Below are 20,006 nucleotides of genomic sequence, written 5' to 3'. Positions count from 1 at the left end.
ATTCATGCTGTACACCCCAGAGCAGATGAATTATATAAAATTGTATCAAATATTAATTCATGTTTGTATTCCTGAGGCAGGTGGAACTTTTGGTATCACGTGGAGGTGGATTCAGTGCCTCCCTGTAACATTGGTCTGTGGAGGCATCGCATCACGTTCTTTTTCTTGTAAACTTAATTTTTCATTGTTTCTTCTCGCTAATTTTCACCCTTTCTTCTTATTTAGTTCATTCTTGTCAGCGTGTTTGTGTCATTGTAAAAATGTGAACGTGTCCAGAAGCCCCCACGCTGGTCGTGTCTGCCGGGATGAATTAGAGAGCACAAAGGAAAAGATAAAAGTAGGGAAAATAATATATGGATGGAATTCTGCATGATAATAAAAATATCCCTTAGTGAAGAAAAGAAGTCAGGCTTTGTGCAAAGTGCAGATAAAGACACAGCAGCAAAACGGTCCAAGCAGACGGTCTCTTACATCTTGTGGAAGGATTTCTGTTCCAACGCAGCCGGAGAAGGTGTCAGCTTCTAAAACTGCAGGGCGAGAGACATTTCCGGTTCAGTAATATTACTTTTGTCGTCACCATAACTGCTTCTGACCTGATTGGATTGATGAGTCATTATCCTATCAGGGAATGACCGAACATTCCCAAATTACAACCTGCCTGAGTTCTGTATTGTTCAGAAAGCTGAAAGTATGATGGTGCTCCTTCAATAACGCCACATCTGTCACACATCAAAGCAAGAAAAGAACTGAACATCACACGTTTCTACCTCTCTCTGTTTAAAGTGTTTTTTCCCACTGCTTTTCATTCCTGAGGTTTATGGGTGGTGTTCTGCCAACTGCTGCTCTTCATTGCACACCTCAGTCTGCCTCAGTCTACACACCTACTAACTACTAAGACAGTTTGGCATCTTCGCATAGATAGGTTTTTGTGTTAACTTGCATAACATTGTGCTAACATTTGCTAACTCTAAAAGCAACCATGGAAAGTGTCGTTAGTTTTGCAGAAGTTTATTCGAAATTATAAACAAATATAATGTGGTCATAAAGTGTGGGTGTGTGGCAGACTGTAGACTCAGACAGCACTAAACTCAAAATCTCAGCTTTATTAACACTGATAAAAGCAAACAGTGGCTGGGAACTGACAAAGGTGACTGATGGGGATATTAAGGGACACGGAGACACATGGACACACAGCTCAACAAAATCATAACTAACCAGACAGAGGAAGCAAAACTGAACATGTCACATGAGACTGGAGACTATCAAAATAAAACAGGAAGTGACACTGAGACTTAGACATGTGAACTTGACACTGCAACTGGGGATAAATGGACGAAGAGACGGATGAAACATGAGATGATGAACATGAGAGCAGGAAGGACGAAGGCACAGGGACAGGACTACAAAGGTAATCACAGAGAATGAATACAGAGACACTGAGACAGACATGGGGACACGACTGGGGAGGTAAACAAACACAGATGCTGATGACAGGACACTGAGACAGACTGGACACGAAGGGGAACAAACATAAACAACCGCAAATCAAGATACCAACTCAGGTGCACCAGAGAACATCCACGCATCCATCCATCCATTCATCCATCCATCCATTCATCCATCCATCCATCCATCCATCCATTTATCCATCTATCCATCCATCCATCCATCCATCCATCCATCCATCCATCCATCCATTCATCCATGCATCCATCCATCCATCCATTCATCCATCCATCCATCCATCCATCCATCCATCCATCCATTTATCCATCTATCCATCCATCCATCCATCCATTCATCCATGCATCCATCCATCCATCCATCCATCCATCCATGCATCCATCCATCCATCCATCCATCCATCCATCCATCCATTCATGCATCCATCCATCCATCCATCCATCCATTCATGCATCTATCCATCCATCCAGGGCCGGCCCGTGGCATAGGCCGTATAGGCAAATGCTAAGGGCGCCGTCCATCAGGGGGCGCCACGCCAGTGCCACAAATGTTGAAAAAAAAAAAAAATTGGTACTATTACTTCTAAATACAAAAAATAATCCCACGTTAATTAAAATGCAAAGTAAAGCTTATTTAATAGAAATATTATTTGTTACAACATTACGCCCCCCCCCCCCCCCCTCCCCGCACGGTGCGCCCCCTCCCTTCCCATATCATGGTTCCTTTTGGACGTCACCACATCAAAAAATCAACACAAGATGTCAAAACGGCCAAAACTGTCAGGTGCCCAGGGAAGAAAAAAGAGAAAAGAAGAGGAGGAGAAACGAGAAAAAGACAGAGGTAGGTAACGTTAGCCTACATGAAATTATTTGTCTGAATGTGATAGTAACCTAAATTTTTAGCATTAAGCTAATGTTACATGATTCGCTAATTGCTAATCAATAAATAGCTAGTTAACTGTTTTAACGTCAGTTAATATTGTGGAGGGGGCTAAATTGTTATGGAAAATAATAATGTAACGTTAGGTAATTACAGTACTCCCACCTTTCCCACCATTCCTCATTTGTATTCATCTTTTAAGCAGGTGTTTTTTGTTTACATTGTTATTGCCTTCTGGTTAGCTAACGTTTACCCTGCAGGTAATAGTCACTTTTCCACCCCTGTATATATTATAGTTGTAAGCCTAGTTGTTAAAGCGCACATCATTAATGTTAATTAAGCAATATCACATGAGAGGGAATGCTGTTTTTTAATATGAGCACTGCTGTGATTCGGTCAAAGATAATCATAACATAACATTCTCATATGATATTATACTGTTACTTTGCATTCTGCTATTCAGCATTTCACTGTAATGATGACAATAAATTGAATCTAATCTAATTTGCATATCAGTTAACATCATACATATATCTCTTTGGTTTTTCATTTATATTATATCATTTCATTTTATTCCTGGAATCCTATTTTATTCCTATGTTTTTATTATTAGACTTTAATACTCAGTGGTGTCACATACTCCTCTCTTCAGATGCACTGTTGAAGTTTCTAAATCCCACCCCTGGGCCATCTACCACATCTACCGCTGCTGCCTCCACTTCAGCAGCACAACCCACCAGTGATGCAGCATCAGCAGCACAACCCAGCCATGATGCAGCAGCATCAAGCGGTCTTCCTGTTGCCTCCACCTCAGCAGCACAACCCACCAGTTTTGCAGCAGCATCAAGCGGTGTTATTGTATTTCATATATTCATTTTTTATTTTTTGTATTCATTTATTTATTCATATCTTTTTTTATCTTGTTAATTATTCTGATTGTGAATTTGCTTTCTTTAAGTAAAAAAAAAGGTCAAAGACAAAGCTATTCGGTTTCTTGTGAGTACATACACTACACTGCCGATGTAGGGGGGCACCACCTAAAATCTTGCCTAGGGCGCCAGATTGGTTAGGGCCGGGCCTGCATCCATCCATCCATCTTCTTCCGCTTATCTGGGGCCGGGTCATGGGGGCAGCAGCCTAAGCAGAGAAGTCCACACCTCCCCCTCCCCAGCCACCTCTTCCCGCTTGTTGGGGAACACCAAGGCGTTCCCAGGCCAGCCGAGAGATATAATCTCTCCAGCGTGTCCTGGGTCTGTCCCGGAGCCTCCTCCCGGTAGGACATGCCTGGAAAACCTCACCCACGAGGCACCCAGGAGGCATCCTTGTCAGATGCCCAACTCACCTCAGCTGGCTCCTTTCAATGTGGAGGAGCAGCGGCTCTACTCTGAGCCCCTCCCGGATGGCTGAACTCCTCACCCGAGAATACAGAACTCATTTATGAATATTTCATAAATGTGAAAGAATGAGCAGAGAGTCCAAAGCCAACTCAAAATCAAAAATACTTAATAATAAAGGTTAATGTACAGTGTAGTAGCATATTATCAAACAGTATTGAAATAAGAGCGGAGCTACTGGACAGATCTCCATCCCAGTCCAGGCCAGTGTGTTTTTCACTGACCACCTGCAAACATGAAGATAATGATCGTAAAAGAAATTATCATAAGAGAAGATATTCTGTGTGTAATTTGGGCTGAACAGACACTTTAAATCGTCTCACCACTGTGGAGAAGTTCAGATGAGCTGCAGTAGGAAAGTTAGCTGTCTCATCCTTGACACACTGCGCTGAATTATATCTTTAGCACAGCAGCGCAGTGTAAAGGCCAGTGTAAAAATAAATTCAGCTGACAACCACAACCTGAAGAGAGAGGCTGATTGCACAGCAAGCTCCACAAAGTCCACGGTCCTCCCAGTGCTCCACCTGTGGTGCAGCAGTTCTTTAGTGTAGTGCACTCTGTCTCTGGAGGGGCTCGGTTGTGTAACTGCTGACCACGTGATGGCTCAGTGAAAGCGCTCCTTATCCAAAACAATATGGAAAGGTCGTTTAATGCCCTGCGTTCCCTCTGCTGGCAGGCTGACAGTGGGTGACTGTCGGTGTGCTTTGCTGTTTACGAGCTTACAGTTAAACATGTCACTGTTTAAAATTGAAATCTGCACGTGGCTCTGCTGGGAGCGCATCTATCTTTTTAAGGCAATGTATTGAGGGCTTTGTTATAATGTCAAAGCTGTTAGGATGCCTTCCTCTCAAACGCTGATCGTTTACACCAATTAAAGGCGCTACGATTCCCCCAACAGCCTGTAAACAACACGCTTTGATGCTCGGATCATTTTCCCTGAAATAAACAGGAATACCCATTCCTACCTGTTTCCATCCCCTGTGACACACACACGCACACACACAACTTACAATAGTCGTCTTCATGACCTCTCACCCTTTTAAGTGAGTAGGCTCCTTCATCCCTGGGGGAGCCCTGAGGGAAGGCTGGCAGCAGTGCCGAGTGGAAGGAACACTCCTTGAGGTGAACAGTCAAGAGGTGTGTGTGTGTGTGTGTGTGTCGCACTAGAGTGATGCTATAGATGGATCTGTGTGTGACTCTGCATGCTAACAGCAGCTATTCTCAGGCAGGGACATCACAGGACACCTTGCTTTTCTCTGTTCTGGGTTTCTCTTTACTCTGTGTCCTGTGTGTCCTTACATCACAGTTTCTTTCATGTGCTATTTTTGGTCTTCATGTGTCATTTTCTTATTCCTGTCCCTTTTCCATTCTGCCTGCCTGGCTCTATGTCATTTTCTGCCTCCTCATCCGTCTCTCTGCATCACTCGTTTGGTAAAAAGACCCTCCCAGTGGGTTCATGTAATTACACCTTGAGTTTCATCTCTTCACAGTTTTTATGTAGGGCAGAACTATCTCTAGATAAACTGTAAAATGTTCCATGTGGTATATATGTTTATTTTTGTGACGTTAGACATTTAAACACGAGTCTACAAAGACAAACTCACTTTTGGAACCAGCCTCAAGTGGCCATGAAACTCTTGGTACTTGTTTGTCGTTTGAATTTCACTTTGTGCTGTGTGAGAACCACAGACTGCATACAAAGAACGGACACATTCAAACTCATGCCACTGGTTTCTGTGTTTTGAAGCCTGATGTTGGTTTGAGGGCCCAGTTATAGTAATGATGAGTTATTGGTGCTCGTGCTCAAAAACATTAATGAACGTTTTGAAAACACATCAGATCTCAATGGGGGGAAAAATCATGCTGGGTTTCTATACTGGTATGGAGTGGACAACTTATTAGGAACAACAGGGCATCACACTGGGTGATTGTTTGGCCCACACATATTTGCATGCATTCTCCGGGATGGTGTCCTGGGGGGTCTCCTCCCAGATCGGCACCAGACCATCACTGACGCACCACCAAACCGGTAGGTAGGTCGGGTGAAGGTCGAGAACCTTCACCAGACCCTTTCAGGACTGTTACATGTGCTCTGGGTGAAGCTACTCTCATGTTTGCAGGAGTTACATTATCTCAGACTCAGACTTTGAATTAGTTGTTTCTCACATAATTCAATTAAGCTGGGCCTGCCCTTAACCTTAAACGGTTATTAGACAGCTATTATGAAAGCATTATGAATGTGAAGATACCAGAAGATGTAAATTAAGAGTCACCCTTCACTTTCATATGGGGTTGATGCTCAGTTAGCTTGTGCTAATGTTTTTCTGGATATGCACATGCATATGTGTACTCGCACTTTTGATGAAATGCCTGCTCTAACTTGCCAATGAAACACTCTTAGACATGACAAATATAAGCCGTCCATAAATGTTGCATGATTCTGTTTGCATGATTCTCTCAGGGGGAGGTGAAGGTGGAAGAACCAGGCAGCTGCTGCCCCGTGTGTAGAAAGCAGTTTCCAGGTTGGTACTGCATACACATGGCACAAAAACGCGTCCCAAATACCATCAGTCAACATTCTTGGACCTTACTCCCAAACTTCTGACCATCAGATTCCATAATATTAGTCATTTAAAACTATCAGCGGATCCACAGAGTAAGGCTTTCCCACGTATGATAATGCGAAACAAAAGGAGCGATTAAAACGCTGCTTTTTGCAAAACAATCTATTCCTGAGCAAGTCATTCGTTCCAGTATCATGGCTTCCAGACCACTTAAATGGATTTGAATGTTCTTCAGTTCAGTTTAGAGGAGGCTACAAGGGAAGTGCCTCAGCCCCCAATTAGTGGGAGATTACATTACTTAACCTACACTGGGGCTTTAATCTCTGTCCCAGTGGAGGAAATTTCACGGCAATGTCACCCTGCCTTCTGCAATGAGTTTTCTGCTCTGTCTCCTCCTTTTTGTCATTTTTTGCCGTTATTTCATGCAAATGCAAAGACAATATCGTCTATAAAGTAGTGCTTCTGGTTTATTATATTCTCCCCTCCTTTGCTCTGTCCTAAGTGTATCTCTTTTCCTCTCTGCGTTTGCACAAGGTGAGCCTGTGCAAGAGTGTCATCGCTATGTGCAGGTCCGCAACATCACCAAGGGAGACTGTCGACTTGACAATGTGGAGGTCAGCTTCTGCAGGGGACGCTGCCTGTCCAGGACTGATGTCATCCTGGAGGTACAGCCACACACATGCACGCACACACGGGATGTTACTCTCTGAACACCTGCAGACAATTTTGAGAAGTAGTAACTGGTAGCATACTAAGACAAAAGGGACTAACACTCAAAAGGTCTTTTGTAAAAAGGCTTTTCGGTGATTTATTTTGCAAATTGTAAAACATGGGATGTGCACTCATTCGTGTTGAGTCATTATCATCAAGTCATCAAAGATGCCATTTTAAACCATTCTAAGTGAATGGAGTTTTCAGCCGGGCAGAGGTGACACCCAAACTTCACGGCGTCTTTAGTGTTTAGTCCTGGTGTCTCTCTCACTCTCCTGCAGACTTCCAAACTCTTTTTTCCCTTCTTGGTACAATATCTTCGCCGTCTTGTGACTTCTTTATATCCTCACACACAAATCTCACTGTTTTTCTGACACTGCTGGACTCCAAAGCCTCAGACATGGAGTTTCTACCACATTCAGCCCAATTGCCACCCGATTTGATTTCAGCAGGTTTTGTTTCACTGACTCCTGAAACAGCTGAAGCACCTGAAACAGCTGAAACAGCTGAAACACCTGAAACAGCTGAAACAGCTGAAACAGCTGAAACACCTGAAACAGCTGAAGCACCTGAAACAGCTGAAACAGCTGAAACAGCTGAAACAGCTGAAACAGCTGAAGCACCTGAAACAGCTGAAACACCTGAAACACCTGAAACACCTGAAACAGCCGAAACAGCTGAAAAAGCCGAAACACCTGAAACACCTGAAACAGCTGAAACACCTGAAACAGCTGAAGCACCTGAAACAGCTAAAACACCTGAAACAGCTGAAACAGCCGAAACAGCTGAAACAGCTGAAAAAGCCGAAACACCTGAAACATCTGAAACACCTGAAACAGCCGAAACAGCTGAAAAAGCTGAAACACCTGAAACACCTGAAACATCTGAAACACCTGAAACAGCCGAAACAGCTGAAAAAGCTGAAACACCTGAAACACCTGAAACATCTGAAACACCTGAAACAGCCGAAACAGCTGAAAAAGCTGAAACACCTGAAACACCTGAAACATCTGAAACACCTGAAACAGCTGAAACAGGTGAAACACCTGAAACAGCTGAAACACCTGAAACAGCTGAAAAACCTGAAACAGCGGAAACAGCTGAAACACATGAAACACATGAAACAGCTGAAACACATGAAACAGCTGAAACAGCTGAAACACCTGAAACAGCTGAAAGAGCTGAAAGAGCTGAAAGAGCTGAAACAGCTGAAACATCTGAAACAGCTGAAACACATGAAACACCTGAAACACCTGAAACTCCTGAAACAGCTGAAACAGCTGAAACACCTGAAACAGCTGAAAAAGCTGAAACAGCCTAAACAGCCGAGACACCTGAAACACCTGAAACATCTGAAACAGCCGAAAAACCTGAAACTCCTGAAACAGCTAAAACAGCTGAAACAGGTGAAACACCTGAAACACCTGAAACAGCTGAAACACCTGAAACACATGAAACAGCTGAAACAGCCGAAAAACCTGAAACAGCTGAAACAGCTGAAACACATGAAACAGCTGAAACAGCCGAAAAACCTGAAACAGCTGAAAAAGCTGAAACAGCGGAAACAGCTGAAACAGCTGAAACACATGAAACAGCTGAAACAGCCGAAAAACCTGAAACAGCTGAAACAGCTGAAACACATGAAACAGCTGAAACACATGAAACAGCCAAAACACATGAAACAGCTGAAACACCTGAAACAGGTGAAACACCTGAAACAGCTGAAAAAGCTGAAACAGCTGAAACAGCTGAAACACATGAAACAGCTGAAACAGCCGAAAAACCTGAAACAGCTGAAACAGCTGAAACAGCTGAAACACATGAAACAGCTGAAACAGTTGAAAAACCTGAAACAGCTGAAAAAGCTGAAACACCTGAAACACCTGAAACAGCTGAAACACATGAAACAGCTGAAACACATGAAACAGCCGAAACAGCTGAAAAAGCTGAAACACCTGAAACACCTGAAACATCTGAAACACCTGAAACAGCCGAAACAGCTGAAAAAGCTGAAACACCTGAAACACCTGAAACAGCTGAAACAGGTGAAACACCTGAAACAGCTGAAACACCTGAAACAGCTGAAAAACCTGAAACAGCGGAAACAGCTGAAACACATGAAACACATGAAACAGCTGAAACACATGAAACAGCTGAAACAGCTGAAACACCTGAAACAGCTGAAAGAGCTGAAAGAGCTGAAAGAGCTGAAACAGCTGAAACATCTGAAACAGCTGAAACACATGAAACACCTGAAACACCTGAAACTCCTGAAACAGCTGAAACAGCTGAAACACCTGAAACAGGTGAAACACCTGAAACAGCTGAAAAAGCTGAAACAGCCTAAACAGCCGAGACACCTGAAACACCTGAAACATCTGAAACAGCCGAAAAACCTGAAACTCCTGAAACAGCTAAAACAGCTGAAACAGGTGAAACACCTGAAACACCTGAAACAGCTGAAACACCTGAAACACATGAAACAGCTGAAACAGCCGAAAAACCTGAAACAGCTGAAACAGCTGAAACACATGAAACAGCTGAAACAGCCGAAAAACCTGAAACAGCTGAAAAAGCTGAAACAGCGGAAACAGCTGAAACAGCTGAAACACATGAAACAGCTGAAACAGCCGAAAAACCTGAAACAGCTGAAACAGCTGAAACACATGAAACAGCTGAAACACATGAAACAGCCAAAACACATGAAACAGCTGAAACACCTGAAACAGGTGAAACACCTGAAACAGCTGAAAAAGCTGAAACAGCTGAAACAGCTGAAACACATGAAACAGCTGAAACAGCCGAAAAACCTGAAACAGCTGAAACAGCTGAAACAGCTGAAACACATGAAACAGCTGAAACAGTTGAAAAACCTGAAACAGCTGAAAAAGCTGAAACACCTGAAACACCTGAAACAGCTGAAACACATGAAACAGCTGAAACACATGAAACAGCTGAAACACATGAAACAGCTGAAACAGCTGAAACACATGAAACAGCTGAAACAGCCGAAAAAGCTGAAACAGCTGAAAAAGCTGAAACAGCGGAAACAGCTGAAACAGCTGAAACACATGAAACAGCTGAAACAGCTGAAACAGCCGAAAAACCTGAAACAGCTGAAACAGCTGAAACACATGAAACAGCTGAAACAGCTGAAAAACCTGAAACAGCTGAAACACATGAAACAGCCAAAACACATGAAACAGCTGAAACACCTGAAACAGGTGAAACACCTGAAACAGCTGAAACAGCTGAAACAGCTGAAAAAGCTGAAACAGCTGAAACAGCTGAAACACCTGAAACAGCTGAAAAAGCTGAAACAGCTGAAACAGCTGAAACACATGAAACAGCTGAAACAGCCGAAAAACCTGAAACAGCTGAAACACATGAAACAGCTGAAACAGCTGAAACACATGAAACAGCTGAAAAACCTGAAACAGCTGAAACAGCTGAAACACATGAAACAGCTGAAACACCTGAAACTCCTGAAACAGCTGAAACACCTGAAACAGCTGAAACAGGTGAAACACCTGACACATCTGAAACAGCTGAAACAGCCTAAACAGCCGAAACACCTGAAACACCTGAAACAGCTGAAACAGCCGAAACACATGAAACAACTGAAAAAGCTGAAACATCTGAAACACCTGAAACACCTGAAACAGCTGAAACAGCCTCTGAACTTTACTTTCCTGACTGACAATATTTGTAAAGAGTGTTCTTATTCACCCTTCCTGTGCAGGATAACTAGTTTGCATGGGGTCAGCTAGCATCCACAGATGACCCCGTATGATGCATGTCTTCTTTACTCAAGTAAAAGTAAAAAAGTAGAGACTCTGAAATGTACTCAAAGTAAGAAAGTAAGAGTAGCTCTTTGGAGGACATTTCTATTTTTGTGCAAAATTAAAAACATAAATCTGTTTTCTGTTGCTACATTGCAGAGGGCGACTTTTCCTCTAAACAGGAAAATGTGCACAGTCAGGGGTTAAAGTGGATTCAGAAGGTGGGGGAAGATTTTCTTAGTGTACAGGCTGTGATCAGCTGACCTGCTGCTCTTTGTGCATTGTGCAACCCAATTCATTTATAATTGTATTAATATGCAAATTGCATTGACTATTGATCAACAACTACTGATCGAAGACTGTTTATAAGGTTGGGGAAACCTGCAGTCAGCTGAGAGAATCAGCCTTTTGGGATACAGTAACAAAGTATTTGTACTTCATTACTTCCCATGTTTTCATCAACCAGGGGAATCACCTCCTGGAGGCCATTACAAAGCATGAGGGTTTAAGGTTAATGGCTTTACTTTTAAGAGCAACCAGTTATTGCCATCTTTTATGTACAGTTTATGCATCTGCCCTTTAAGTCCCTTTAAATCCCAAAAACTATTAATAAAATCATGATTCAGGGTATCATCTTTAGCAAATGAGATCATCTCATTTTCTATTTTGTTTTTTCTACTGATGCGAGAGAATTGTCTTTAATTATGGCATCCTGAGCTGAGCATTTGACATCTGTGCTTAAAGATAAACATACAGTTGATGACTTGAAGGCAGGCAAACAGAAATACAAGATATAATATGTGAAGTATCAGGGTGTAAATACAGTAGATGGATGTGTTGAATCTCGTGCAGGGGTAGAGGGATTCTATCTTTTCTTCTTCTTTGATTTTCATTCTTGGTTTTCTGTCTTTTTCATCCTTGTAAGACAGCAGGCTTATCACCTCATCACCATGGTGACTTTGTTCTTCCTTGGCATCTATGCGTCTCCACTGTAAAAATAGAGTCAGTCATGCTGGGAGATCAGTAAAAATAAACATCAGCTCGGCCAAATGTGTCATTACCTCCCGTTACTGTGGCAACCGGGGATGGTAACCGATGACTAGGCAACCCTGTGAAGTCCCCGTGTCATTGATTAGCACGACTGGAAGAAGCAGGAATTCATTACAGTGATCAAGTTTCCCATCACCGGCTGACTTATCGGACACACACACACACACACACACACACACACACACACACACACACACACACACACACACACACACACACACTGTAGACTTTTCAAAGTGTGTGAGAAGTACTAATAACTATTTTTCAGAGGAACTTTTCTTACCTCCTTCCCCTTTTATGTATCATGCGTTGCTACCGTCCTCTGTACTTTTCCACAGTCTCCTTCAGGCTTTGTCTGCATTAATTGGATGCATGAACACAGCTTCCAAAGGCGACCTTCTTTCTCTGAGTTACAAACGAGGCTCGATTATTCTCAAATTTCAGGATTTTTGCATGTATCTTTGTTGACGCTGTTATTTGTTATCAGTTGAGTTTGTCATGTAAGCCACCTTAAAAAGACGTAAAGAAGTAAAACATATCTTTCTTGCTCTTGTTATTATTATTATACATTTCACGTTGCTTACAGTATTAAGCCATGTTATAACTACACTGGCTTGTTATGCAGAGATCAACCATGAGATAACAGTTTCTGTGTATCACAGACATCTTAGCATCACTCAGCTCTTTCTTCATTCTGATTAGGCGATAATGAACACAGTGTATTAAATGACAGGGAGAGTAAGCACGGATCCAACGAAGAAACATTGTGGCGCATGTAGCAGCTGAATGAGATCTTCCTTTGGAACTGTTGGAGAACTAAAAATCTGACTTGTAATCAGTATTAATGCTCTTTTTAAAGCCCTCAGTCAGGAGTCCATGGACACCCTGTTTTACGTAAAGATCAGGGATCTGTCAAAGTCTGTTCTTCACAGCATGTGAAGGACGATAGATGTAGATGCTGAGGATGCTGAGGAGACTGGGAGAGGGTACAAAACCATCTGTAAAGACTTTGAACTCAACCCGTTCACAGTCAGACAGACTGTCTGCAAAGCAAGGAAATTAAAGAATGCTGTTAGCCTCCTCAGCATGGTCGAGCACCACAGATCAGCCCAGCAGCAAACAGGGATGCAGGAGTTTACAAAATAAGAAGCTAAGCTTAGACCTGCCTCACAGTGTCAAATGTTCATGTTCGCGAATGCACGTGGCAGAGATACAAGCAGAAAAGCTGTGCTGCCCATCTGCTGTTTGCAGAGCACACAGATGAGGCAGAGGTCTCTGTGAATAATGCTCTGTGGAAATGTCTTAAAGAAAACCTTTGGTTTAGATGCTAAGAGTGATGTGTGGAGAAAAGAAACATGCATTACAGCACTGGAACCACATCCCATCAGTCACACACGGTCATGGTAGGGCCAAGATTTGGGCTTTTCATCGCCGTCACAACAGCTCACCTTTATTGATGGAGCGATGAGGACTTAATGACAGCAGCAAAGTCAAATGTTAGTGCGTCTGTCTGTGGGCTCACAGGAAGTGAAGCAGAAAGAGACTCACCTCAGCACACGGGTCATACGTTTAACTGGGTTTGCTTTTCTTTGCTACTCTTATTTATGCACCAACATTTAAAGGCTTTAGTTCATTTTTTGTCCTTAATATGCTGTAGTTCTTACACTGTAATCTTCCATCACATAGAATAGAGGGAGGCATCTGCCCTTCCTTATCTGTCCTACTCTTTCCCCTCATTTAAACTTTCTTTTCTGATTGTTTCACTTTCTACTTCCTATTATTTCCCTGATCTCCTCATAAAACCGTCCCCTGCTCTGATTTCAGTTTGCCCTCATCGTATCCAAGTCACCCTCTTGGCTCTTATTTCTCTTTCTGCCCCCAACATTTAGTTACCCTCTCTCTTCTTTTTACTCTCTCCACGTAGGAGCCGTATCTCCAGTCGGTGTGTGAGTGCTGCAGCTACCGCCTGGACCCGAACACCCCGGTGCGCTTCCTCAGCCTGCAGTGTGAGAGTGGAGAGAGCGAGCCGGTTGTCCTGCCAGTCATACACAGCTGCGAGTGCACTAGCTGCCAAGGTGAGGCGTAATGGGGCTGATGGATTTGCATGTCCATTTCTCATATCAGTGTGAGATTTAAATATATGCAAAACTTTTCATACAGGCACGAGTGCACACCGGCCTCCTCAAGTCAGAGTTTCATCCAATCATCCAGGCTTATACACATCAGGACAGTCATGCAGTCATTTTCAGATGTCTCCTGTAAACACCACCAACCAGTGGAAGCAATCAAGATTTAATAAATGACAGACTTTCAGCTTTATTTCAAGAGATTTTTGAAAAATATTCCTTACATTTAAGATTTATTAAATTTCCCTTGTTCATTCTTAAATGAAACTCTTTTACAGGCATGTAGTGCTTGAACCGTAAAGCCGATGGACTTTCTTCTTCACTGGATCCACTGTTAGTTGCTGTGTCTTTGTGGCTCTTTCTGCCCACTAAAGGCTGTTGTGGCCGTCCGAGAAAATGTCTTTACCTTCAGGAGCCGTTGCTTTGCTGTGTCTTTACTGCCAGGCTCTGTCCTACCAGTTTCACAGCCTTTGATTCGCTGTGAGCAGAAAGTAAAGCTGTCGATACTTCAGAATTCCTCCTGCTACTTCTACCAACACCTAGTCATGAATAAACACCCTTGACCCACTTCCACTGGCTGTGATAACACTCCACTGTGTTTGACAGACTCTTCTCTGCTACAAGTTCATATTCCTAAAAGAAACTTCCAGAACTTGGCAGGCTTTCTTCGATGTTTTCTAGGAAAGTCTTATCCGGTCTTTCTGTCCTCGGGCGTTATCAGCGTTTTGCGTCTGTACTTCATTCATGAAGTTGCGTCTTGACAGAACACTGTAGCAATGATGCATCTTCTTGGATAGATATTATGAAGGGAAGAATTCAGTTGTCTTTTGTGATCTTCCAGGAATTTGGGTGTTGCAGAGCTGACTGCTGCATTCCTGCTTTATAAAAATGTACCAAATGTTCCGATCTCTCTGATTAGACCTGGGTTGTTGCTTTCAGTGTAATGGTGAGCTCCCAAGCACAGCCACCAAATGCAAACTCAATCCTGGAAGCAGCTGCTGACCTTTCATCTACTTAATTTGCCATGATGTAATGAGGAAATAGGTTTAGGTTAGACCTATTGCTTATATACAGCCACGAGAGTCACTAACAGGTCTCTCTGCCTAATTTGTCACAGAGTGAGGAGAGATCAGGCCTCACTTGGAACTGCTTGGCAGTTAATTGTGCAATTACTTTTGAGCCTTTGAAAATATGGGAGCATGTATGAAGACGGCTGCAGCTCCTAAAAGGTTAAAGCAAGTTTTTCATATAAGTACATTTCTATTTATACAGTTCAAGATATCAACTTACAAAGAACAACTAATGAAGACACAGCTGGAGGGCCAGTAGCTCTGTCTCCTTTAGTTCTCAGCCTTGTGTGAAGCACACAACCTGATCGTTAGACCTCAGGAACCTGCAGGGGTGTTTGCATGGACACGTTTGCTGCTGCTCCAACAGTCACAACCAGAATCTTAAAGTGAGTGAGACACGAGTACTTTGCAGTTGCATTTTGAACACTTTGTTTGAAGGAGGTTATTTTGAGAAGAGATGAAATAAGCTTCTAATTCACAGCAGGACACAACAGAGCTCAGGTTGGCCTGGTGTCTTAAGTGAATAAAAGAGCAAGATCGAAACAGAGATTTAACCTGATCATCCAAAGTGAGTCAAAAGCTGCCCCAAGGTTCAGAAATATGGGGACCAGGAGTTCACAGAAATCTATCAGGGGTACAAAGGAGGACGTCTCTTTCCTCCTCATGAAGTTAAACAAGGTGTTCAGCCTTCCAGGTTTTAAAAGACCTGCAGCTTAAAACAACGCAGGGCTTAGAGGAGATCTATAACTGAATGTCATCTGCATAGCTGTGATGTCATATGTCCTTAAAAATGTGCCAAAAAGGAAAAGCTATTTTTAAAAAGATGCAGGTAATAAAATGTTGTTTCATCAGGTCGACTAATTTAACCAGGCCTGAGAAAGAAACAGGTAGAATATCAGGCTGAGCTGGGTCACTACGAGAAAACATCGTCCTCTCCGCTCTGACTTCATCCTGCAAAGAAACTTGAAATGAAAGCTATGAACTAGGATCTCATGACTGCCAGAGAATTGAGCATATAAATGACCAGCATGGTTGTCATGGCGATATGGCCTTTGCTATGGCATAAGGGTTGAGGAACGCCTTAAACGTATCACTCATCTTAGTGACACAATTCACGACAAATTTGTTGATCAGAGTCGAATAAGAACTAAATTTGAATGATTGAGTAGCGTGCTGGGCGGGGCGGGGGGCGGGGTCTCCTCTGTGGCGGGAGAGTGGCTGCTGTGCCAATCAACTCCACCTGGCACTGCTATCTGAGCTCAGCTCCACCTCTCCCCCTACAGCTGAGCTAAAAGCACACCCGCTGCCACAGAGATGATTTCTGTCTGTAAATATTTATTGGACTCATTCGAACAGACTTGGATGAATCTAAACAGTCTGAAGTCTACAACCAAACTTACTGCATGTCAGAAACTAGCAGCAGTTACTGCTCCGTGCAAATAATTTACTTTGAATGCAACTAAGAGTTTCACGTTTGTCCTTGAGGAGTTCTTGTTCTGTAATCAAACTCAAGGCAGCTTTGAAAAGTAAAGACTGGGTGCCTGTGAAGATGTCACAGTTGAAGCAGCTCCCCTGCGTTTCTGGATCAGACTCGTCGTTAGGTGGAGCTTTAGGCTCATGGCGAGTTTGGGACACACCCTCTATCAGTGATGTCACTTTTGCTATCATCAGTGGTGTGGAAACCTGTTAACGTGGAGAGCAGGTGTTACCTCCATGAATGACATAACAGATTTTGTTACTTGGCACACCCACAGTGGAAACTTTAATAATCCTGTAGTTTGATCCTTGGTGTCTTAATGATCAGTGTCTTCAACAACAGTGACGTCCGTCTGTGGCTTCAGGTTATCAGCCGGGCTGCAGTTTCTCTGTGACGACCGTCTGTGTCCATTTGTCCTTTAGCCTCCTCTCAGCATCAGACTTGGTATCTAATATTAAAACAAGGCAGAAGGCTGCATCGGGACGATCGCTCTGAAAGCAGAACAGCTGTCAGTCGTCCATGTTTTCCTCTCCAGCTTACGGGGCAGGGGAGGTGATCTCGTGATTCAGTAGCTTGTAGAACACCTTCAGCAATAATACTTTGTTGTAATCATTTGCTGTTTGTTTATCAGCCTCTCACATCATTGGCCCACTGTTCCTTACATGCTTCAGCTCACTGAGCTTTGCAGGCATGCATTTATTTATAGAAACTTCTCCTGTGGTCCCGCTACAGCATTTCAATTAGGCTGAGGTCTGGACTGTGACTGGGCCGTTGCAGCGCCTCGATCCTGTTCTTTTTTAGCCGTTCTGTTGAACACTTGCAGCTGTGCTTGGGACCTTTGTCTTGTTGTAGGACCCAGTTTCAGTCACACTTCAGGTGTCAGGCTGATGGCTTCATGTTCTCTAGAATACTTTGGTATACAGAGGTGTTGCTGCTAGGCTGCTAGAAACCCAGGACCTATGGCTGTAACTCCAAATCATCGCTACACTTGGCAGCTGATTAGGGCTGTTTGTGCTGATATGCTGGTTTATGGTCAAACATCTCTGCTTTGGTGTTGTCTGTCCAAAGGACGTTGTTGTATTCCTTCATCTTATTTTTTCCTTCCAAAAAAAGTCGTACTTGTTCAGCCTTTTTTTATAATGTGGTGAATTTTAAAGCTGAGCATGCTAACTCTTGCCGGGATGAACTCTTGTGTTTGCTGCAGTTCCTCTGAGCATTGCACGCTGAGACCTTGGAGTGAATTTGCTGGGACGTCCACTTCTGGATAGTCTTTCACACTGTAGAATAAGACTTCAAACTGTTTGGAAATGGGCTTGAACCCTTCCCAGATTGATGGGCAGCAACAGTTGTTGATGTTTTCACCTGACTGTGCATTCGATCTCTTGGCTGCTTCTAACCCTCTTGAAGGCTTTAGAGAGGGTGGACTTTGTTTTTTGGCTCAGCTTTTGGTAAATAAATAATGAAACGGTGCAATGTGTTGTGTTTGGTAGTTCATCTGAGAGAGCATTTATACTTGTGTGTTAAATCTGTGGCGTAGAAAAATGTGTTTGTCTGTGGAAAAAACACAAAACAAACTATTATTTACATGAAAACACTTATTAGACGGGTCTGCTGTTATTTCTCTCTCACTGTGTGTGTGCACATTGTACATTTTAAGAAACCACCTCACTCTTGTTCAGTGAGGAGCATGCACTGCTGTGGAATGAAACAGAAACAGAGCCAAAGTGAAAGTGCTGCTCTAACCTTCTGTTTGCAGCAAGCAGCCAATCAGAAAGCAAAAGTCCAAGAATGAAAGTACAGGGCTGGAAATGGGAAGAACATATCCAATTCAAAGACTCAGCCTTCATGTCACAGTTGTTTTTATTACCACCAGGCTGAACCACAAGCGTGTGGTCACTGACACGAGCATTCCTGCAGATTTACACACACAAACATATGCTCACCTTTGCCCGTCATAAATGATTTAATGAAGGGTCCCACCTCTGAAGCAATTATGCTGTAATCCATTCATCAGCATGGCTGATCGCCTCAGTTAATTGGATGGAGCCACATACGACGTAGAACCCCACCCCCAGTGCTCCTCCGTGGACATTACATCTGATGGCTTTGGCCGTTGGTGCGATCAATCTTTGATAACACACACACACAGACGCGCGCCTATGAATCCATATAACATCATTTCTACACATCTGCATCTACATTGCACCTGTTTTAATAGAGTTCAGTTTCATCAGGCTCATTTCAGAATTGAGCCAGAAGTCTTTGCACACACTGGGTCTCAATCTGTCATCCTGTACAGGAAGCAGTTTTCTGTTTGCTGAACGTGTTCAGTTCTTTGACGGAGTAGCGGTGAAGATGCGACACCGGCTCACTGTTTCCTTTCTCCGCAGGAGGCGATCTGTCCCGACGCTGAGCGAGTCTGTTGGACGCGTCTGCGAACGCACCGCAGAGAGAACAGTGTGAAGTCCAAAGCACCAAGGAGCACCTCGCTAAAAGCCAGCTGGGTGATAGATGGAGGATTCTGGGTGGACGGATGGATGAGTGGAAAAAGTCCCTGCTGATAAACACAGTGCTCTGTAGTGCTCAGTCACCAAATGACTGGATCTTACTGCTGATCGTATATTTCTTACATATTCTGCAGCCTGTACATTCTACTGTGTATTTATAGATTAAAGATCCTATGATACAAGTTCTACTGCATTAAAACATGTTTCTTGTGTATGTTTGTGTATGTATACGTAGCAGCTACTGAACTGAACAGCTACTAGTCTGGGTTATATTCCCATGTTTACAGTGCAGTGCTGACGGGCTGGTCAATAAATGGACAGCAGGTCAGCTGTCTGTCTTTGAGGAATCCTTTTCTGTTTTAAGCAGTGTTGCAGCAGCACATGCTTCGTTGCTTTGTGGGACGTGGAAAGCACCACGTTAATAAAAGTGCCATTAAAAGTTTATAAGATAAAAGATTATAAGATTGATTTATGATCAATTTCAGGGCTGAGATCACCGACAGATTTCCTTCATACATTCAAATTATGCTGATGTGCTTTTTATTAATAATAATAATAATAGTAGTAGTAGTTTAATACACTGAGAGTAATCACAATGTTCTAATCCAGAGAATTAAGCAGCTTTACTTGCACACTTCAGTAAATTTAACATCTAAAGGATGTAAGTACAATCGCAGAAGCTTCCAGATAAATATCTGCAGCAAACGAGCTGTGTACGCCACAAACATGCTGCTGTTCGTTTCCCTTTTCCTTCGGTTTGCATCAAAGAGCGTTGCTGTCCTGACAGCCTCCTGGCTGTAACGCAAGCTTTCGTTAGATTTAGCGTTCAAGTCCTTTTTAAAATAATGTGCTCATTTCCCCACAGATGAGCTCGTCTCCTGTGTCACCGGGTCTTTTATGGTATGGGGCGCCGTTTGTAAACTGAAACATGCCGAAATTAACAGCAACATTTTTCCACATTTAGCTCTAAATCTCACAAAAA

At 43.0% G+C, this 20,006-nt stretch overlaps 1 protein-coding gene across 1 annotated transcript in view; it reads left to right on the top strand.

Moving 5' to 3' along the window:
- Positions 1–19,488, top strand: part of sspo (SCO-spondin) — a 101,225-nt gene extending 81,737 nt beyond the window's left edge. The window contains exons 113-116 of the mRNA XM_086305321.1: positions 6,199–6,259; positions 6,836–6,966; positions 13,769–13,919; positions 18,908–19,488. Of these exons, the coding sequence (XP_086161447.1) occupies positions 6,199–6,259; positions 6,836–6,966; positions 13,769–13,919; positions 18,908–18,930 (366 nt within the window). The 3' untranslated portion in view covers positions 18,931–19,488. The remainder of the gene's footprint in view (positions 1–6,198; positions 6,260–6,835; positions 6,967–13,768; positions 13,920–18,907) is intronic.
- Positions 19,489–20,006: the final 518 nt, after the last annotated feature.

This window comes from Aulonocara sp. 'chitande type north' Nkhata Bay, linkage group LG9 (assembly GCF_057382095.1).
Source record: "Aulonocara sp. 'chitande type north' Nkhata Bay isolate Kocher_YH1m ecotype deep benthic linkage group LG9, A_spYH_male_GT1.1, whole genome shotgun sequence".
Classification (NCBI taxonomy): domain Eukaryota; kingdom Metazoa; phylum Chordata; class Actinopteri; order Cichliformes; family Cichlidae; genus Aulonocara; species Aulonocara sp. 'chitande type north' Nkhata Bay.
This window is presented reverse-complemented; position numbering and strand designations above follow the sequence as displayed.